The following is a 23,246-nucleotide window of genomic DNA, read 5'->3' as shown; positions in this document are numbered from 1 at the left end:
ATGTTATGATATTGTTAATATAATGTATAGCCAATTCAGTTAGTGAATTTTGTCTTCACAAATTCGGCTCATTTTGTGTTTTGAATCAGGTCGGTCCTTGAGTGCGAGTCTGTAATGAAAGGCCTTTATGGAATGCTGGGATTGGAGTATCATGACACGGACTCGGAGGAAGAAGAGGGAGCCAAATCCACAGAAAATGTCATTCATGTTCAGGATGAACCTGGAAGTCGAGAGGAGGAGAACAACGACGACGACGATCCAGCTGATATGGGGGAGGACGATACAGCTGATGTGGACGATGACTATGTCGTTATTGATTTGGGTGGTATGACACTTTCTTTTTTTTTTTTAAAAGCAATAAACACCTAGAGATGTGAATCAAAATGTAAGTGTGTTTTCTGGATCTTTTTGACCTGTAATTGTATGTCCTTCATTTCAGCTGCTGCTAATGAAACAGCAAGAGATGAGCGAGAGGTGAGAGGAAGTACTCTGGACATCGCTCACAACCATACAGTCATGTTTAAAAATGCTCCTAACGTTTCGATCTCTCTTCTAGCTCTGTCAGGAGAAGTCACCTGCTGGCATGCAGTCTCCTGGATCTTCTGAGAAGACGTTAGTTCGGGCAGCCAAAAGGCCTGCGTTCGTTAACCCTCAGGCTAAAACGAAGTCTATCACACCCTCCAGATCTCACCAGAGTCTTGCTAAACCGACTGTACCGACTGTACCCACTACTAATCCAGCACACAAAGATTCTTCCCCTCTTTCTGATGGATCATCTATAGCCTCCCCTGTAGTAGCCACAGATTCAACCACTCACTTTGCACCCACGTGCAGTACAGAGGGTTCTGTTTCACAGTCAGGGTCGTTCACCCAAACGTCCAGACTCTCAGGGAATTCTGGTACTGGATCATCAGAAACTGACTTACCCGACCAAAGACCCGTCTCTAGCCACACAAGCTCCACTACACATGTTAAAAACAAAACTGAAGGTATTAAAAAGTTGAAGCATAGTGGTTCCAAACCCAGCAAAAAATCTTTAAGCTCTCCCAGATCCAAACCCAACGAGCCTTCAAGCTCTGCCAATTCCAAACCCACTGACAGGCGTTCTAGATCTGCCGATCCCAAACCCACTGACAGGCGTTCTAGATCTGCTGATCCCAAACCCGTTGACAAGTCTTCAGACTTGGCCAGTCTCAAGCCAGGCATTAATCCTTCAAGCCCTGCAGGTCCCAAACCCAGCTCTGCCAATCTCAAGCCCAGCAATGAACCCCCAAGCTCTGCTAATCCCAAACCCAGAAATGAACCCCCAAGCTCTGCCAGTCCCAAACCCAGAAATGAACTCGTAGACTCTGCCAGTCCCGAACCCAGCAACGACCATTCAGGATCTGACATTCCTGAACCCAGCAATGAACATTCAGGCTCTGTTAATCCCAAACCTAGCAAGGATCCTTTAGTCTCTTCCAGTACCAAATCCAGTAATACACCTGCAGTCTATAGCATTTTTGAAACCAAGAAAAAAAAGACTAAATCTGTCAGTCCCACACCTAGCAAAAAAACGTCAAGCTCTTTTAGTCCTACGCCCAGCAACAAGCCATTAAAGTCTGCCAGCCCCAAAACGGGCAAAAACACTGTACAGTCTACCATTCCCAAATCGACCCATGAACCATCAAACACGACCAGTCCAAAACTTACCAAGAAATCTTTGCGCTCGGCCAGTCCCAAAGCCAGCATCAAGCCATCAGGGCCATCAAGCTCTTCCAGCAATCTTCCAGTACCCAGCAATGAACCGTCAAGCACTCCAAGTCCTGAACCCAGCAATGGACCATCCAATTCTACAACAAGCAGTGCCTCCACATCCTCCAGCACCACTGTTAAAACTAAACCCACAGAGAAATCTGATGATCCTAACCAAGGCAACACTGAAGCAAGCGCCAGTCAGACGCCTAATATTAAAACACAGACCTCCAGTCCTGTAACCAGCACTCAGCCTGGTACCTCCACCACAGTTAATTCAGCCTCTGATAGTCTTTCAAATAATAAAGAAGGTACAAGATTTTTTTATTTGTCTGGTTTGGCTTTGCTTGATCTTTTGTAACTCCTGTTTCTTTTTATCATGGTTCTTCCCAGGTTCTGAGACGTCATCCGTCCCAGCAGCTGTACCTGCCAGCGTTCAGCAGGAGATAGAGCTGAAGGTCAATATGAGCATTCTTGGAAAGCGGAGGACTAAAACATGGCATCAAGGCACAATTTTAGACATTAAAACAACCGGTAAGGCTTTGTGGATGATGTAGTTAAAGTCCTGTAATGTAAGAAAGCCATAAGATTAAATCCACCTCCTTGTTTCTACACTCACTGTCCATTTTATCAGCTCCACTTACCATATAGAAGCACTTTGTAGTTCTACAATTACTGACTGTAGTCCATCTGTTGCTCTGCATGCTTTGTTAGCCCCTTTTCACCCTGTTCTTCAATGGTCAGGACCCTCACAGAACCAGCACAGAGTAGATATTATTCAGGTGGTGGATCATTCTCAGCACTGCAGTGACACTGACATGGTGGTGGTGTGTTAGTGTGTAGTATGTTGTGCTAGTATGAGTGGATCAGATACCGCAGTTTTTAAATACCGTGTCCACTCACTGTCCACTCTATTAGACACTCCTACCTAGTTGGTCCACCTTGTAGATGCAAAGTCAGAGACGATCGCTCATCTATTGCTGCTGTTTGAGTTGGTCATCTTCTAGACCTTCATCAGTGGTCAAAGGACGCTGCTCACGGGGCGCTGTTGGCTCTATATTTTTTTGGTGTCACTGCAGTGCTGAGTGATCCACCACCAAAATAATACCTGCTCTGTAGTGGTCCTGTGGGGGTCCTGACCATTAAGGAACAGGGTGACTGCAGGCTTAAAAAGTAAGTAGAGAAACAGATGGACTACAGTCAGTAATTGTAGAACTACAAAGTGCTTCTATATGGTAAGTGGAGCTGATAAAATGGACAGTGAGTGTAGAAACAAGGAGGTGGTTTTAATGTTATGGTTGATCGGTGTATATGGTGTAGTATTTGGTCAGCTATTCAGGACACACCTCTTAATCTTTGAATTCAGTTGTTCATGGCTTCACGGATAGGTGTTTTCTCTGATTGAATGGGCAAAAATTCCCACACTTCAAAATCTTGAGTAAAGCCTTTCCAGAAGGGTGGAAGCTGTTATAGCTGCAAAGCAGGGATCAACTCCATATTAATGCCAATGGATTTAGAATGGGATGTTCAAAGCCCCTGTTGGTGTAATCTGTAGGTGACCCGATACTTTTAAATACCTATTTTTAAGTGTTATGCTTTATGAATTGCCCACTCAAACACAAGTTTACACCTGCAAATGGTTTACACTTGGAAATATTCAATATTTAACCTTAATGCTGCAGGAACAATATTAACACAATACGCAATAAGCAATGCACTGCGTTGCATTTACAATTGCAGCATTTACCAGTATGACTAAATACAATTAGAGCAATTAAGGGTTAAGGGCCTTGCTTAGGGACCCAACAGTGGCAACCTGGTGGTGGTGGGGCTTGAACCAGCAACCTTCTGATTACTAGCCCGGTACCTTAACTGCTAGGCTACCTTACAGCGTTCGTCTTTGTTCTGACACCCCACATAAAACGTATCTACTAAAAAGCATCAAAGAGATGCGCATCTAAATGTGCACTCGAGCATTTGGACTAATCGCAACACTGGTCAAAGAAGAACACCATACCTTCTGTAATATGTAGTATGTAGCTGGGAGCATCATGATATGGGACTACTGTGAATGCTGAGGCATTTCATGTCATCTGAGGACACGCAAACTGACCAATGTTCTATCTTATATCTAGTTTTGTTCGATGATGCTAAAAGTAAGTCAACATTATTTAGCTATTTTCTTTTTCCCCTTTTTCAGAGACTGGTCCTAGGTATAAGGTCCTGTTTGAAGGGAATAAAGGCAAGAGTGTGTTATCTGCTCATCACCTGGCATGCGTAGGGCCTCCTTTGCTAAAGGATCTGTCCGTGGGATGTCGAGTTGTGGCAAGCTACAAAGAGCTGGACCAGTCATGGTTCCTTGCCGCTATAGTGGCCGAGATGCCGGATCGTAAAAACCGGATGAGGTGGGTTTGAAGATTTTAAAAGAACATTTTGTACCATGTGGGCTGTTTCTCACTTCTGTTTTGGCATTAGCTGTTACTAATAGCTAACGATTGTCTTGAATGTTTCAGGTTCTTGGTGTTTTTTGATGATGGTCATTCAGCCTATATTGCCCTACCAGATCTGCATCTGGTCTGTAAGCCAGGTAAGTGAGAAAATGAATACACATTCATCTTACTTAATAGCAAAGCAAGCCGTAACTACCCCGCTCCAACAATGTCCCTACCCACCATCTGATCTCAGACCAGCCATAAAAGCATACACCGCAGAAGCTTGGTAAAAAGTATAGGACACTTTATAAGATCCATCCTACTATAAGAACAGACAGAATAGAAGCTCAGGTGGCGCAGCTGTAAAAACACACGCTGTTCAGCAGAGCTGAAATCTCGAATACATCGTATCGAATCCCGGCTCTGCCTGCCGGCTGAGGCTGAGTGGCCACATGAACAACGATTGGCCTGTTGTTCAGATAGGGGCGGGATTAAGCCGGATGGGGACTCTCTCTCAGACTAGTGCGATTACGATCTCTGCTGGCTGGTTGGGAAAGGAGTGCGGTAGAGGGTGTGGCTCTCTTTACACAGCACTGTACTGCACTGCACTCGTCAAGTGTAGGTGATAAGATGTTTGATTGCTGTGCACGTGTCGCAGGGGGCGTGGAGCAGCCTCGTCCTCCCCAATCAGGAGCAGGGACCAGCATTAGTGAGAGGATGATTGACGGGTAGAAATTGGATGCGCTAAAGTGGGAGAAAAAGGGGGGGAGGGACAGACAGAATTCAATACCCAAATTATTTAAGCAAGATGCCATATAGGACACACCACACTCACTCCTAACTACCTGATAATGGGAGACCAGGCCTCCACTTGCCCCCTCTGTGGAGCAAGAACCCCCTACTATCGGTCTGTTCGAAAACCTGGTGAGCTGCCTTACTGCCTACTGCCTACCTAGACAGCTGCCTAAGTAGAGACGATTCTAATAAGACATCAGACTTATAAAACAGGTTATTCAGACACACTACTTAGACAGGGATTACGGCAATTATGCCACTTCAGTTTTTGCTTAGTAAGCTAACACATTTGACCCTCAGGCCACTCAGACCAATGGGCTAAGGCGGCACAACTTGCTGGCATGCTAGCTAACATCTCCCTCCCTGTACCAAAAATGGTTAAATTGTCACAGACAAGACTGAATTTGCAAATAAACGACACTTGTACACCTTTATACAAATTAAAAATCAATGAGAATTGATGCTGGGATCGCCTTCACCAATAAGGAAGCGTTGGATGCTCACTCGTCATTCAGTCAGATTATCGCTTTGAAATAAGGCCCCTTAGTAGGCAGCATTTTAAGGCATCTAAGAATTGAGACTTCTTCTTGGGAGAGAGTGTAGGATGACATAAAGTGCGTGTGTAGAGAGCTTACTAGGTTTTCGGACAGACCCTATGCATGCTTAAATTATTAGAAGCAATAGGACTTAAAAAAAAAACCCATATAAGCTATGAAAAAACATTCAATTAAACCCTACACCTTGACAGTTACTAAAACAACACCCTAATCGATATTACAATCCATATAATTCTTGTTTTGAATTCCTATAAAGAAACATATAGACTTTTTAAAGATGGAACCATTTATTCAGCCATGATAATAGCCATAGCAGCTGACACGGCACTAAGGATCAAACAAACAATGTCTGTTTCTTAGCCCATCTCTATTCTTCCGTAGTGACTAACGTATGTGACGACATAGACGACAAGGAGTGGCATGACGAGATGAAGGAATATCTGCAATCGTATCCAAACCCTATTTTTGTAGTGATGCGAGTGGGGCAAGAAAGCAAGGCTCTGCGTGACGGCAAAATGGAACCCTGCGTCATCACTCAGGTCGATTCCAGCTTGATCGAAGTCAAATACAAGGTGAGACACAATCGTTGCTTTTGTTTTATATTTCACATTTCCATATAAACTGGGACAAAAGCTTATGCAATATTTATATTTCAAATAACTTTTTAGTGGCATATGCCCACAGTAATATCTGACAAGACGCTAAGCTTGTATCTGCTTCTCTTTTACGTCTCAGAAGGATCAGGAAAAGGAGTGGTTGTATAAGGGCTCCAATCGACTCGAGCAGATCCAAAGGATCAAGATGCGAATGGCTGAGCAGAAAAAAGAACAATCCATCAGCAAAGGTATTGTTAGATGTGTCTCTGTGCACTGTTTCTCACACACAGGCTATACCTGGGTGTGTCTTTATTATAAGTATTTTGACTGGTCTTTTGAGTATTTCTTTTTATTAAATCGTATTTAATTGCAAGACATCAAGAATTAAATTGAACTATTTAGTATTGGTAGTAATTCTTACCACAATCCTGTGAAAGTAATGGGCATGAATTAACCATCTGCAAACTCTGATGCATCAATTTCATTTATTAAATGTCCACTTTTTTGTATATTTGGTTTTATTGTACAAATATTGGGACAGTAGGAAACAGAGCAATGATTTTTCAACCAGCATTTTAGTAAAAACCTAAATATTTTGTTATAAAAAACATGTAACGTGTTCCAAAAACGTGTAGGAATGAGCAATTCTGTAATTATTTGGGAACTGAGGACACCAATAGTTGTGGTTGTGTAATTATGATTTCCACTTTTTAATATGGCAGTTTACCTGCTCAACAGACCAGGGACACCGTTGTGTATTGCTTTTAATATTTAGTCACACGTTTCAAACAGAAGACAGATTTGGACTGCAGACAAGCCAGTCTAGCACCCAATCGTGACAGCTTCACCTTTCATACAGGTAGATTTTTTTTTTTTAGAAGTTTTACAGCATCCCTAGTTTGTTAGTTTGTTTGTTTATTAGGATTTTAACGTCATGTTTTACACTTTGGTTACATTCATGACAGGAACGGTGGTTACTCATTACACAAGATTCATCACTTCTCAAGGTTATACCGAACACAGTCTGGGACAATTTACCGTAGTATCTCCAATTCACCTCACTTGCATGCCGGAAACCGGAGCACCCGGAGAAAACCCATGCAGACATGGGGAGAACATGCAAACTCTACACATCTGGGGATCGAACCCAGGACCTTCTCAGCATCCCTGGTCTTATGCCCCTGTTAGAAATGTATTGGAATGTGTTGCAGGCATTAAAATAGGAACTTTGCATCTGAAAAATGTAGGTAGCACTGTCACCTCACAACAAGACGGTCCTGGGTTCGATTCCAAGGTGGAGCGGTCCGGGTCCTTTCTGTGTGGAGTTTGCATGCTCTGTCCAGTTTTCTCCCACAGTCCAAAGACATGCTGGTTGTAAATTGGAGATTCAAAATTGTCCATGACTGTGTTTGACATGAACTGACTTGAACTGATGAATCCTGTGTAACCAGTAACTACCTGTCCTGTCATGAATGTAACCAAAGAGTGTAAAACATGATGTTAAAATCCTAATAATAAATAAATAATAGAAGGTGAAGGTACAGATTACAAAAATGCAGGTACTGTTAAACATGGATTGATTTTATTTGCAGTGGACCAACTGTCTCTACTTTTTTGGAATCATTAATTCAGGATGCTTCATTTAAAGTCCATATGTCGACACACTAACTGTTTAATTCACTGTTTTGTTAAATGCATTAAACTTTACATTTCAGTGTTTTTTAATTGATGATATTTATAGTTATTGTAGTTTTTATGTACAGCATTTGATAAATTAAGAATTGTTTTTGGTGATGTTGTTGCCTTTGCTGTGGTACAGAGAAACATCAGATGTATTTATATTTTATTGGTATTCTGATATATTGTTAAAACAAACAATCAGAAAATATCAGTCATGTACAAACTATCTGTAAAACTGATATGCACACAAACAGGGAATAATAGAGATCAGTGCATAACTCTCGGTACGTGATGCTGATCCGCGTGAAACCCGTCTGGTGCAAGTGAAAACAAGTGCTTGGCTATGTGTCAAAGGGGGCGTCTGTTAGATATGACACTCCTCTGTCAGGGTAGTGGTCTGCAGCACTGCAGAGAAGATACAACTGGGTAAATTGTGTACTTGACTTGACCCATGCTTTTTTCCTGGATTATTTTAGACCAGTGTGTCTTAATGTTGTGGAAAAAGATACAGTTTTATTAACACATTGTAATTTTGTATTTTCTTTCAACCTTCTTTCTTTCTCTCTATCTAAGCTGGATGGATGCCAAATCAGAAGAGCAGTAAGCCAGCCACCACCACCACCACCACCACCTCCACCACAGCTGCGACCACCTCAACAACAGTTACCACAGATACTACGGCCTCAAAACCTTCTGCTTCTCAAAGTGATTCATCAGTATCATCATCGTCGTCATCATCAACAACATCATCAACATCAACGTCAACAACATCATCATCATCATCAACTGCAAATAAGTCAGTATTGCAGCCCAAGATCATCCTAAACAGAATTAAGTTGCCTGCACCCGAACCGGCCACTGATAAGCAACCTGAACCCACCGTACAAACAGAGCCCACAGTAACACCTTTATCTTCACCAGGGTGAGTTTATTTACTGAAGTACTTTATCTGATTCATTTCATACACGATTGATGCTGATTGCACCGCTGAAATTGATGATATCATATGTGGTTGTGCAGAACAACCACATAAGGTCTGTCATTACATTTAGATAGATAGATAGATAGATAGATAGATAGATAGATAGATAGATAGATAGATAGATAGATAGATAGATAGATAGATAGATAGATAGATAGATAGATAGATAGATAGATAGATAGATAGATAGATAGATAGATAGATAGATTCAACTTTATTGTCATTGCTCAGTACAGGTACAAGGCAACGAAATGTAGTTAGCATCTACCAGAAGTGCAAATAGTAGCATTGTGCAAAAAAAACCAGAGAATATTAGTAACATATACCTATGATTAATATGAATATAAAGTTATAACTATAGCTATTTACATATATGAAATTATATCTAGGTACATAATACTATATACATAATAGCAATAATAACAATAAGCATATTAATAAAAATAATTAATATGTATTATAATAATAACAGTAATAATAATAATAAGGATTAGTTAGGTATATATTAGTAATAACAGTACTAGTAATAAAGGATGAGTAAATAGTAACTATACAGCTGTAACTATAACTATGGTGGATGGTGAAAAAAAAACTATAACTATACATATATACAGTGGGGCCAAAAAGTATTTAGTCAGCCACTGATTGTGCAAGTTCTCCTACTTAGAAAGATGAGAGAGGTCTGTAATTTTCATCATAGGTATACTTCAGCTATGAGAGACGAAATGAGAAAAAAAAATCCAGGAAATCACATTGTAGGATTTTTAAAGAATTTATTTGTAAAATAAGATAAGACTTTATTGATCCCGAAGGAAATTGCAGTTTTATTGCAAATTATGGTGGAAAATAAGTATTTGGTCAATAACAAACAAGCAAGATTTCTGGCACTCACAGACCTGTAACTTATTCTTTAAGAAGCTCTTCTGTCCTCCACTCATTACCTGTATGAATGGCACCTGTTTGACATCGTTATCTGTATAAAAGACACCTGTCCACAGCCTCAAACAGTCAGACTCCAAACTCAACCATGGCCAAGACCAAAGAGCTGTCGAAGGACACCAGGAAGAAAATTGTAGACCTGCACCAGGCTGGGAAGAGTGAATCTACAATAGGCAAGCAGGTTGGTGTGAATAAATCGACTGTGGGAGCAATTGTAAGAAAATGGAAGACATACAAGACCACTGATAATCTCCCTCGATCCCATGGGGTCAAAATGATCATGAGAACGGTGAGCAAAAATCCCAGAACTACACGGAGGGACCTGATGAATGACCTGCAGAGAGCTGGGACCAAAGTAACAAAGGCTACCATCAGTAACACACTACGCCGAGAGGGACTCAAATCCTGCAGTGCCAGGCGTGTCCCCCTGCTTAAGCCAGTACATGTCCAGGCCCGTCTGAAGTTTGCCAAAATGGAACTTTTTGGTAAAAACTCAACTCGTCGTGTTTGGAGGAAGAAGAAAAACCCAAGAACACCATACCTACTGTGAAGCATGGGGGTGGAAACATCATGCTTTGGGGCTGTTTTTCTGCAAAGGGGACAGGACGACTGATCCGTGTTAAGGGAAGAATGAACGGGGCCATGTATCGTGAGATTTTAAGCCAAAACCTCCTTCCATCAGTGAGAGCATTGAAGATGGAACGTGGCTGGGTCTTCCAGCATGACAATGATCCCAAACACACAGCTCGGGCAACGAAGGAGTGGCTCCGTAAAAAGGATTTCAAGGTCCTGGAGTGGCCTAGCCAGTCTCCAGACCTCAACCCCATAGAAAATTTGTGGAGTCTGTGTTGCCCAGCGACAGCCCCAAAACATCACTGCTCTAGAGGACATATGTCTATTTAGTCATGCCCGCATGAGTTGTTGACTCTAGCTTTCTTTAAAAACCATCTGGGCACAGAACTTCATCCGTACTAAGGAATTATAATATTAGCCCTCACTGTCTTAATTTGGCAAATTATAGCAGCCAAAACTATAATAAATATTTGTCTTGTCCGTTGCAGCATTATGTACCCCAGCCCTGAGGAGAAAGACAACACATCCCATAATAGTGTTTTCCCTCTCCATATGCCTCGGCTAAAGTATGTACCACATCGATGCTGCCCGGCATGTCTGTATCAGGTCAGGCCAGTCCAAAGGAATCAGCACCATGGCCAGAATCCCCTACTCATCCCTCTGCTCTATGGTTTTCGCCGAATGACTGCCAGAAAACGTCTGGATGGAAAGGTGAGTGTAACGGGATATGTATACTGGTGCTGGTCATAAAATTAGAATATCATGAAAAAGTTGATTTATTTCAGTAATTCCATTCAAAAAGTGAAACTTGTATATATACACCTGCAAAGGCCTTTAAATGGTCTCTCAGTCTAGTTCTGTAGGCTACACAATCATGGGGAAGACTGCTGACTTGACAGTTGTCCAAAAGACGACCATTGACACCTTGCACAAGGAGGGCAAGGCACAAAAGGTCATTGCTAAAGAGGCTGGCTGTTCACAGAGCTCTGTGTCCAAGCACATTAATAGAGAGGCGAAGGGAAGGAAAAGATGTGGTAGAAAAAAGTGTACAAGCAATAGGGATAACCGCACCCTGGAGAGGATTGTGAAACAAAACCCATTCAAAAATGTGGGGGAGATTCACAAAGAGTGGACTGCAGCTGGAGTCAGTGCTTCAAAAACCACCACGCACAGACGTATGCAAGACATTGGTTTCAGCTGTCGCATTCCTTGTGTCAAGCCAATCTTGAACAAGAGACAGTGTCAGAAGCGTCTCGCCTGGGCTAAAGACAAAAAGGACTACCGAGTGGTCCAAAGTTATGTTCTCTGATGAAAGTAAATTTTGCATTACCTTTGGAAATCAAGGTCCCAGAGTCTGGAGGAAGAGAGGAGAGGCACAGAATCCATGTTGCTTGATGTCCAGTGTAAAGTTTCCACAGTCAGTGATGGTTTGAAGTGCCATGTCATCTGCTGGTGTTGGTCCACTGTGTTTTCTGAGGTCCAAGGTCAACGCAGCCGTCTACCAGGAAGTTTTAGAGCACTTCATGCTTCCTGCTGCTGACCAACTTTATGGAGATGCAGATTTCATTTTCCAACAGCACTTGGCACCTGCACACAGGGCCAAAGCTACCAGTACCTGGTTTAAGGACCATGGTATCCCTGTTCTTAACTGGCCAGCAAACTCACCTGAAAATGTATGGGGTATTGTGAAGAGGAAGATGCGATACGCCAGACCCAACAATTCAGAAGAGCTGAAGGCCACTATCAGAGCAACCTGGGCTCTCATAACACCTGAGCAGTGCCACAGACTGATGGACTCCATGCCACACCGCATTGCTGCAGTAATCCAGGCAAAAGGAGCCCCAACTAAGTATTGAGTGCTGTACATGCTCATACTTTTCATCTTCATACTTTTCAGTTGGCCAACATTTAAAAAAAAAAAAATTTTTTGTGTTGGTCTTAAGTAATATTCTAATTTTCTGAGATACTGATTTTGGGGTTTTCATTAGTTGTCAGTTATAATCATCAACATTAAAAAAAATAAACATTTGAAATATATCAGTCTGTGTGTAATGAATGAATATAATATACAAGTTTCACTTTTTGAATGGAATTACTGAAATAAATCAACTTTTTCATGATATTCTAATTTTATGACCAGCACCTGTATATATATTATTACATGCTATCATTTGCAATATGTCTGAGTTATTAAATCTGTAAGAGAAAATGAATGTACACCAATCAACATTAAAACCACCTCCTTGTTTCTACACTCGCTGTCCATTTTATCAGCTCCACTTACCATGTAGAAGTGCTTTGTAGTTCTACAATTACTGACTGTAGTCCCATTTGTTTCTCTGCATGCTTTGTTAGCCCCCTTTTATGCTGTTCTGCAATGATCAGAACCTCCACAGGACCACCACAGAGCAGGTATTATTTAAGTGGTGGATCATTCTCAGCACTGCAGTGACACTGACATGGTGGTGGTGTGTTAGTGTGTGTTGTACTGGTATGAGTGGATTAGACACAGCAGCGCTGCTGTAGTTTTTAAAAACTGTGTCCATTTACTGTCCACTTTATTAGACACTCCTACCTAGTTGGTCCACCTTGTAGATGTAAAGTCAGAGACGATCGCTCATCTATTGCTACTGTTTGAGATCTTCTAGACCTTCATCATTGGTCACAGGACGCTGCCCGCGGGGCGCAGTTGGCTGGATATTTTTTTGGTTGGTGGACTATTCTCAGTCCAGCAGTGACGGTGAATTATTTAAAAACTCCTGGATCGCTGCTGTGTCTTATCCACTCATACCAGCACAACACACACCAACACACCACCACCATGTCAGTGTCACTGCAGTGCTGAGAATGATCCACCACCCAAATAATACCTACTCTGTAGTGGTCCTGGGAGAGTCCTGACCATTGAAGAACAGCATGAAAGGGGGCAGAGAAACAGATGGACTACAGTCAGTAATTGTAGAACTACATAGGAACTAAAATGGACAGTGAGTGTAGAAATAAGGAGGTGGTTTAATGTTATGGTTGATCAGTGTATATATTTCAGCTGTCATTGGTGGAAACGGTAATTAAAGTAGTTTGCTCTTTAGCTGATAAACCTAGCTGGCAGAATTTATCTTAAGGGACTTTATACTATTCATGTACTACACTAGAGAGAGTGTACAATAGAAGCCATCGTGTTTTAACCTATGTAAGGCAAACATGTGGAAGCAACTTATTCAAAAAGTCATCTTCAGGTTCAAGTTTAATGATTTCTCCATATTCAAATAGATGGTTCCTGTATGACTGGAAATACTTGCTTGGGGCATTGAAGTTGCCCCAAGTTGGCAGCCGACTAAAATAGGAATGCAAATGTAATTCTGGAAATTGGTTAATGCAAATAACTTATAAGAAAAGTGAGATGTGATACAGCCTTCTCCCTAATGCATACTGTATGATGTGTATTAACCAGACATACTCTTTAGTACAGTAGTATGTATTTAGCACATGTTTTATATTGTGGATAAAGTTAATTTTAGTTATCATAATTTAAAAGTTAGGAGGGGGATTTGTGTGGTTCAGTGGTCTATTATGCAAGCGTGCCACCTCTGAGACCCATGTTCAAATTCCAGCGACACTATTGGCTAGCCAGGAGTCTATACAGACACAACTGCGATGGATTGGCACTCTGTCCTGTCCTGGTGTGATGTTCTTGCCTATAGCATCCAGTATTTGTCGATGAAATCAGACCTGTCGATGTAGAAACGGATATAGTGATGAACAGACACGCAAGCTGAGTTTCTGTTTATCATAACGCTTGTTGGGCTCTGACACAGCTTTACAACTTTTCCTTGATTAAAAGTCTATAGGCTTTAGGGTGTGACTCAATCCATCTAAACATAAAACACAGAAGCAACGTATTAACAAATATATGCCATTGATGTAGCCAAATATGTGCTATGTTGGCAAATACAACTAACTAGCTTGAAGGCGACACTCAAAGTTCAAACAGTTTTTAAAACCTGCTTTATAGGGGGCCAAAAATACCTTGCAAGCCGTGGGCCGTAGTTTGGCTATCCCTGTGCTTGACAAATGCCACTCTAAAGTTTATCTTCTGTAGAGTAGATCATTAAAAAAAAAATAGCAGGGCACCCAGGTGGCGCAGTGGGATATTCCGCTAGCACACCAGAGCCGAGATTCTGAACTCCTCGGTTGGAAACTCGGCGTTGCCAGCAGTCGGCAGGGCGCCATCCAGTATAGGCAGTGCCTGCAGCAGACACTAATTGGCCACCGTGTCTGCTAGGGCGGGATGACCGGACTATGTGGGTGGGGTGTTCAAATGCTATGCAAGCACCCTGGTTAGCAGACGAGGCACCTGTGCAGAAGCACGAGAGTAAAGAAGGGTTCCGCTAGGACTGCGCACGGGTCGGAGGAGGCGTGAGCAGCAACATACTTTCCTTGAATGCAATCAGGGATCCCCAGCAGCGGAAGACAGGTCGACTACGCTAAAAAATCGGGAGAAAATGCGTAAATAAATAGAAAGAAGGTAACAGCATATTAATGAGGCCGGAGGTCCCTTCATTTTTAGTAAAGCTAGCTTTGTGAAGTTTGATCGTAATAACCAATTATAATAGGCATTTGTTTTTTTGAGACATGATGGTGGACTGCTTAAAGTCCAGACCTGTCTCCCATTACAAATGAGTAGTATACATTGAAGTGTAAAATGAGACAAGACCCAAACTCATCACTGCATGTGTAGACGTAAGGTCATAGTAGTTATCTTTGAAGTGGGTGTAGTGAGTGTCAGCAGCTTTATTCGTTTGCAGCCCTTTTTTTCCTCAATTAAATGACATTTAGTTCCGTGACGTGTCCTCACACTATCCTTATCTCACTGACCTCTCGCTCTCCCAGGTGTCTTTTCACGTCTTCTACCGTTCTCCGTGTGGTCGGAGCATGTGCGAGATGGAGGAGGTGCAGGATTTCCTGTTCGAGTCGCGCTGTGACTTCCTGTTCCTGGACATGTTCTGCCTGGACCCTTTCGTGCTGGTCAAACGGGCCATAATCCCTTCCTCCATGACCAGCCAGCCCCAACTGTACCTGCCAGACATTTCAGAAGGAAAGGAAACGATACCTGTACCCTGTGTTAATGAGGTGGACTCTACCCGTCCCGACCCTCTGACCTACATCACACGCAGACAGCCTGCGCCGGGAATCTTCGTCAACACAAACCTTGACTTCATGGTGGGGTGTGACTGTACCGATGGCTGTCGTGATAGGTGGGTTTGAATGTTTAGACCTGTACTGACAAGTTTTTATGGTTTAGTTGAATTAACAGGCTTCTCATAAATCTGTATGCATTGCAGGTCGAAGTGCGCCTGTCACCAGTTAACCATAGATGCTACGTCGTTGTTCACCGGTGGCCCTGTGGACGTAACTGCTGGATACACGCACAAGCGACTGCCCAGATACGTACCTACTGGGTAAGCATCCTGTAAATATGCTCTGCTCTTACTGGAAATTAGTCCACCAGTCAAACTGTTGATTAAGTTTGCTTCTTTATCCTCTCTACGCTGCTTCAGGGTGTATGAATGCAACCCTCTGTGCCGCTGTGACCCGTTGCTGTGCGGCAACAGGCTGGTGCAGCACGGCCTTCAACTGCGCTTTGAGGTCTTCATGACTCAGCACAAAGGCTGGGGCATCCGCTGCCTGGACGACATCTCCAAGGGAACGTTCGTGTGCACTTTTACTGGTATGATACCATACATATGATCAGTAACCCTAACCTAAATACATTTGATGTCCAGGTGGGTGCTCAGGTACCCCTTTTCCATGCCGATGCGGAACAGGCTCCATTCTGGTTTACAAACTTTTGGGCCGGTTCAGCGTGTTTTCAGCAATCAAAAGAGGTTCCAGACTGCAAACTTGCGTTCGCAGCTGGCACCAAAGAATCGTGATGTCATCTGTGGGCAGGGCTCTAGAGTGCGACCAATTTCTCAATGGTGCGACTGAAAAAAATCTGAGGTCGCCCCGGTGCGACCAGCCGTTCGAGGGGGAAAAAAGTCTCTGTGACACTGAAAGTCTCCGGTGCAACAACAGACACACATTAGGCCCATAATCTAATCATATCTATATGTCTAAACCAATCAGAGATAGTGAAGGGCGGGACCAGCGTCTTCAACGGTGGGCGTTACACAGCGGAAGCTAAGAGTAGTAATAACATGGCGGAGTGTGTAGAATATGTGTGAGCATCTGTGCTGCTGTTACAGATGTTGGTTTTTATGTACAAACATCAATCAAATATCGGTGATAAGAAGACGTGACGTGTTTGTCTCAGTTGTTGTTTTCTTTAATTCATTGACGTGAGAAGAGTTTTGCGCTTCGCTTTCACCGCGACTCTCGGCGTAAATAACCGATTTGCTCAGCGCTTGACTCGATAGATAAAACACCATTAAAGTTCCACGATACAAACAAACATCTGTGTGAAATAACCATCAAATCCAGTCTAACGGATCTGTGTTTAGCTGGATTTACTTCACGTGTGCTGTTTATATTTCACGTTAAACGTTGTTCGTTCTGTCCGGGTCACTTTTACCACCTCATATCACACAGTTCATCTTTTTTTTAAGGAACTTTAAAAAATATAAGCGGCAAACTGACTCAAAATGTAATCATGTCATGTAGCCTATGTCAATAATATGCGTCTCGTTAACCTGCATTAACCATATGTGATATTCTTATCATTAAATGAGATGTGCAGTTTGAAGCCCTCAAAACACCTTGCACCTTTAATTTAGTTTTTCTTTTTATTTCATTTATCTTGAGTTTAAATTTCAGCTCAGCACTTTAAGCACCAACATTTTTTCAATAAGTTACCTTTCTTGTAGAATTGTGCTTCAAATAAAGTACTTTATATTGACCAGATTGTTAGTTAATCATTCACAAGTCAATATTGCCTATATGGACAGCGATTAAAAAAAAAAAAAAAAAGTGAACCTGTAAAACTGAGGTGTTGAATGCGATGTGGTCGAAGATTTGTGTGCACCTAACTTTTGTGCTGGTGCACCTAGGAAAAAAAGTTAGGCGCACCAGTGCAAAAAGTTAGTCTAGAGCCCTGGTGGGTGTGTCAAGTTGGAGAGGTTTGGGTGCTTTTACATGAGAACCTACTGTGCCATTGTTTCCCTGTTTAGCTTGGCGCTACGCTTCCATCTTCTAAAGCTCACCTGATTGATTTTGAGCCAGTTTATCGCTGATATCTTCAAAGCGCCTTCAATGAGATTAACTGTTTATGACGTGGTAAAAGTGTTCTAGGCGGTACGAACAAAGCTTAAAAAAAAAAAAAAAGCTTAACGTGGCTTATTGTACAAAAACAACGGCCAAGGAACTTCAGCAGTACAGAGCATTTATAACCAGTAATACTTAACACAGATCACAGCTTCGTAACTGACACATGATCAGTACCGACTGCCTCTTTTCAAATGCACAAGGGGAGTTCATATGTGGACCAGCTCTGTGCACGTAGAGCCACACCCTCCCTGATCAGCATTATTCCCCAGCTCTATGCAGGCGCCATCAATCAGCCAGCCGAGGTCGTAATTGCACCAGTTATGAGGAACCCTGGTCCGGCTTTCCCATCCCATTGTTCAAATAGCTGCCCAGCCGGATGGCAGAGCTGAGATTCGATACAATGTATTCAAAATCCCAGCTCTGGTGTGCTAGCGTGTTTTCAAGACATTAAGCCACGTTAAGCTTTTTTGCATTAAGCCTTTTTACGTTACTCCTGGTAAAACCAATTCTTAGCGTTTATTAGCACCCCGAGCGCAGAGCAAGGCACCAATCTGCGCCAAGGGTTGCGGTGAGCAAAGCGCAAAAATGCTTCTTATGTGAATGCACTAGAGAAACCAACAACTTATTTTACAGCAACTTTCTACGTCTTTTTATCACCAATAGTTGATCGATGCTTTTTGCATTAAAACTAACAGCACAAATGCTCACAGGTAATCTACGGGCTCCATTACCATGTTACTACTATTTACTTTCATTGCGCAACGCCCACTGTTGATGACGCATGCCGGTTCTCTAAAAAGCACCAAGGTTCGAAGAAGCCTGAACGGAACCTATTCCAGAACCAGAGTTCTTTTGGTGGAAAAGTGCTAACGACGGTCTTAATGGACGTTAGCTCTGCAATGTGGAGGCTTAAACGGTGCTGTCTGAAATGACCGGCTGTCTGAATGGGTTAAGCGCTGGCACAAATGGTAGAAAAGATGGGGCATAGTGGGACTCTTTGTATGGGGTATGTTGTTGAAATCCACCGCTGGCTGGTGAAAAAGAAGCAGTGGCCGACTTCACGTGTGGGAGGGGCGATTGCCAGTCTGTGGCTCTGCTAGGCAGGGGTGGTGCATGTGGCAGAGGGATTGGATTAAGGAATTTGAAAAGATTAAATTGGAAGAAAAAAAGCGGGGAAATGGCATAAATTATTGACGACTAGGAAATGGAAAATTCCCTGTCATGCCAAATAATAATTGTTTTCTGACCTTGGCACAAGTAAACTGCATTTAGTGATGTGTAAATTCCAGGATTTTAAGAAATTTGAACCCGAGTTAACAGGTTATTAAATGTACAGTAGTGTTCAAAAAAATAGCAGAGATTTTAAAAAAGTGAATAAAGCGCAAAATCATTATAATAACTTTTATTTCCATAAATACAAATGCACTGAAAATACTACACTTTCAATTCTAAAACAAAACATTAACAAAATTTTGCCAGTTTGTGTTAATCCTTTATAGAAAGTTGAGGAAATTGGAAAGGAATATTAGGCTGTTCAAAAAAATAGCAGTGCCAGCATTTTTCTTTAAAAACTCATAAAATGTATCTATAAACTGAAAATGTTTGAGGTTTCACTTTAAATTACTGAACTAATATTTAGTGGCAGAACAATTGTTTCTGAGATCTGTGTTGCATGGAGTCGACCAACTTCTGGCACCTCTGAACAGGTATTCCAGTCCAGGATGATTAGATGACATTCCACAGTTCTTCTGCTATTTTGGGTTTTGCCAAAAAAAAACGTGTTTCAGATATCAGAACACAAGTTCTCTATGGGATTGAAGTCAGGGGATTGTTCTGGCCACTCTATTACCTCAATCTTGTTTGTCTGTAACCAAGATGTTTTGGGTCATTGTCATGTTGAAACACCCATTTTAAGGACATTTCTTCTTCGACATAGGGCAACATGATCTCCTCAAGTATTATGATATATTTAAACTGATCCATGATCCCTCGTATGTGATAAATAGACGTAACACCATGGTATGAAAAACATCCTCATATCATAGTTTTGTACCACCATGCTTTACTGTCTTCACAGTGAACTTTGGCTTGAATTCAGTGCTCAGGGGTCGTCTGACATACTGTCTACGGCCACTAGACCCAAAAAGAACAATTTTGCTTTCATCAGTCCACAAAATGTTGAGCCATTTCTCTTTGGACCAGTCAATGTGTTCCTTGGCAAATTTTAACCCATTCAGGACGTCTTTTTCTTAACAACGGGACTTTGCAAGGAGTTCTTGCTGGTAAATTGGCTTCACTTAATCATCTTCTGTACTCACTGGTAACTTCAGATGTTCCTTGATCTTTCTGGTGGTGATTATTGGCTGAACCTTTGCCATTTTGGCTATTCTTTGATCCAATCGAACAGTAGTTCCACACTTCCTTCTGCGTCTTTCAGGTTTTGGTTGTCACTTTAAGGCATTTGAGATCATTTTAGATGAGCAGCCTATAATTTGCTGCAAAACGATGTCTGAAACAACCCATTTTACCCAGTATTTCAGAAGGAAATGCACTATGACCAAGCTGTGCAACATTTGCCACCCTCCTAAATTAAATAAGGGCCAAAATTGACACCCGTTCTTCTGCAGAATGAATGACTTCACCAATTGAACTCCTCACTGCTATTATTTTGAACAAGCCCCTTTCAATCAATGCTTCGATTACTCAGAATGAGTGGCATGCATGTGTTAATTGTTGGGTTTGTTTTGTTTTCATTACTAATTTTTTTGCTAATGTTGGACTGCGATTTTTTTTTAACACCGCTGTATGTATAGTCTTTTAGAAATGCAGCTCAAATCATACAGTCATAACCTGTGAATGTAATAAATACATTGATACAGAGGTGCAACAATTTTAGACACAGCATCCTTTTTCATTTATTGCACTGTTAGAAAGGTTAACCAGTCAAAACCAGCCCTCAGCTATTCATGCTAACCTTCCCGCTGTTTTTTTCATAGGCAAGATAGTCACTGATGAGATGATTAGTGCAAAAGTAGCAACATCTGGCAACGAGTATCTGGCCAACCTGGACTACATCGAGGGAGTGGAGAAACTGAAAGAAGGTTACGAGAGTGAAGCTTATTGCTCTGAAATAGACGAAGAGAGCGAGAAGAAGACTTGCGTAACAATGACAACAGGGGCATTAAAGAAACATGGCATGTTCCAGTTGGACGCTAGCTCCAGCAGTGGTGAAGGTACTGCAGCAAACATAAAACCACAGTCAGCACACAAACACAGTCAGCACAATAGTTTACTTACAGGCACTTATAGGGATGCTTTTAACCTGTAGTTGAATGTAGCTATTTGCACTACCACCCGGGGCCACCTAAAATACCACCAGTGGTATAAGTACCTCAGTTTGAAAACCACTGCCTTAAACGATGATTTTGTGGTTGCTTGGGTGGTGTAGCAGTCTAATACCCCAGCCTAGCACTGCTGAGGTCTGGGATCCAGTCTCAGTGGTGTCTTTGACCTGGTCAGGTGCTACCTAACCTACTTGCAGCAGTACCTACTTGCATCTTATGGATTCCTAAGGGAATCAGCTGCTGGCTGGTAAAAAGGAGAGCCAAATGGCTTCATGTATGTCGAAGGAGAAGAAAAAGACTGGCTGTTTTTGTCATATATACATACACTGATCAGCCATAACATTAAAACCACCTCCTTGTTTCTACACACACTGTCCATTTTATCAGCTCCACTTACCATATAAAAGGACTTTGTAGTTCTACAATTACTGACTGTAGTCCATCTGTTTCTCTGCATGCTTTGTTAGCCCCCTTTCATGCTGTTCTTCAATGGTCAGGACCCCCACAGGACCACCACAGAGCAGGTATTATTTAGGTGGTGGATCATTCTCAGCACTGCAGTGACACTTACATGGTGGTGGTGTGTTAGTGTGTGTTGTGCTGGTATGAGTGGATCAGACACAGCAGCGTCCCTGCTGGACTGAGAATAGTCCACCAACCGAAAATATATCCAGCCAACAGCACTCTATGGGCAGAGTCCTGTGACCACTGATGACGGTCTAGAAGATGACCAACTCAAACAGCAGCAATAGATGAGCGATCGTCTCTGACTTTACATCTACAAGGTGGATCAACTAGGTAGGAGTGTCTAATAGAGTGGACAGTGAGTGGACACGGTATTTAAAAACTCCATCAGCGCTGCTGTCTGATTCACTCATACCAGCACAACACACACTAACACACCACCACCATGTCAGTGTCACTTCAGTGCTGAGAATGATCCACCACCTAAATAATACCTGCTCTGTAGTGGTCCTGTGGGGGTCTGGAACTGGACAAGTGTGTAAGTTGTAGGTGGGAGGGGAATAAAGGATGGAAAATCAGAGCGAGGGCAGCAAACATTCTGGCTTGACTGTGTGTATGTATGTATAAACGTTTGTCTATATATACACATACCTACTTGTAAACTTTCCATCTTAGAAAAGGAAGAGCCAAACCAAAAGACGCGTGAAGAAAATAAGAACAGTGGTAAAAGGAAGAGAAAATTTGGGGACGAAGATGAAGATTCTGAAGATTCTTCGATGGACTTAGATGACGAGGATTATAAGATAAGCTCAGATGATGCTAAGGCATGGTTGTCAAACAGTGACTGCAGAAAAAGCTACACCACACGGAGGAATGCTAAGGTCCTTGACGGTGAGATGCCATGTCTTTTGTAGAAGCATAATATACACTGACGAGGCATAACATTATGACCACTGACAGGTGAAGTGAATAACACTGATTATCTCATCATCACTGCACCTGTTAGTAGGTGGGATACATTAGGCAGCAAGTGAACATTTTATCCTCAACGTTGATGTTAGAAGCAGGAAAAATGAACAAGCGTGAGGATTTGAGTGAGTTTGACAAGGGCCAAATTGTGATGTCTAGACGACTGGGTCAGAGCATCTCCAAAACTGCAGCTCTTGTGGGGTGTTCCCGGTCTGCAGTGTTCAGTATCTATCAAAAGTGGTCCAAGGAAGGAACAGTGGTAAACCGGCGACAGGGTCATGGCCGGCCAAGGCTCATTGATGCACGTCTGGAGTAAAGGCTGGCCTGTGTGGTCCGAACAGACGAGCTACTGTAGCTCAAATTGCTGAAGAAGTTAATGCTGGTTCTGATAGAAAGGTGTCAGAATACACAGTGCATCACAGTTTGTTGTGTTTGGGGCTGCATAGCCGCAGACCAGTCAGGGTGCCCATGCTGACCCCTGTCCACCACCAAAAGGACCAACAATGGGCACGTGAGCATCGGAACTGGACCATGGAGCAATGGAAGAAGGTGGCCTGGTCTGATGAATCACGTTTTCTTTTACATGTGGATGGTCGGGTGCGTGTGCGTCGCTTACCTGGGGAACACATGACATCAGGGAAGAAGGGGAAGAAGGCAAGCCGGCAGAGGCAGTGTGATTGTTGCAATGTTCTGCTGGGAAACCTTGGGTCCTTCCATCCATGTGGATGTTACTTTGACACGTACCACCTACCTAAGCATTGTTGCAGACCATGTACACCCTTACATGGAAACTGTATTCCCTGATGGCTGTGGCCTCTTTCAGCAGGATGATGCTCCCTGCCACAAAGCAAAAATGCTTCAGGAATGGTTTGAGGTGTTGACTTGGCCTCCAAATTCCCCAGATCTCAATCCAATCG

General features: G+C 42.4%; 1 protein-coding gene across 3 annotated transcripts in view; it reads left to right on the top strand.

The window, feature by feature from the left end:
- The window catches only part of setdb1a (SET domain bifurcated histone lysine methyltransferase 1a), a 36,458-nt gene that overhangs the window by 5,293 nt on the left and 7,919 nt on the right, over window positions 1–23,246 (top strand). For 2 of the 3 annotated variants that reach the window (XM_063010965.1, XM_063010966.1), the window contains exons 3-17: window positions 90–325; window positions 440–474; window positions 557–2,045; window positions 2,128–2,268; window positions 3,935–4,139; window positions 4,248–4,321; window positions 5,900–6,090; window positions 6,254–6,362; window positions 8,368–8,716; window positions 10,777–10,999; window positions 15,179–15,543; window positions 15,631–15,747; window positions 15,847–16,016; window positions 20,548–20,784; window positions 22,036–22,251. In XM_063010965.1, the coding sequence (XP_062867035.1) occupies window positions 90–325; window positions 440–474; window positions 557–2,045; window positions 2,128–2,268; window positions 3,935–4,139; window positions 4,248–4,321; window positions 5,900–6,090; window positions 6,254–6,362; window positions 8,368–8,716; window positions 10,777–10,999; window positions 15,179–15,543; window positions 15,631–15,747; window positions 15,847–16,016; window positions 20,548–20,784; window positions 22,036–22,251 (4,157 nt within the window). The remainder of the gene's footprint in view (window positions 1–89; window positions 326–439; window positions 475–556; window positions 2,046–2,127; window positions 2,269–3,934; window positions 4,140–4,247; window positions 4,322–5,899; window positions 6,091–6,253; window positions 6,363–8,367; window positions 8,717–10,776; window positions 11,000–15,178; window positions 15,544–15,630; window positions 15,748–15,846; window positions 16,017–20,547; window positions 20,785–22,035; window positions 22,252–23,246) is intronic. The other variant, XM_063010967.1, reaches the window with a different exon arrangement.

This window comes from Trichomycterus rosablanca, chromosome 2 (assembly GCF_030014385.1).
Source record: "Trichomycterus rosablanca isolate fTriRos1 chromosome 2, fTriRos1.hap1, whole genome shotgun sequence".
Taxonomy (NCBI): Eukaryota; Metazoa; Chordata; class Actinopteri; order Siluriformes; family Trichomycteridae; genus Trichomycterus; species Trichomycterus rosablanca.
The sequence above is the reverse complement of the archived record's forward strand: the minus strand, read 5'-3'. Positions and strand labels throughout refer to the sequence as shown.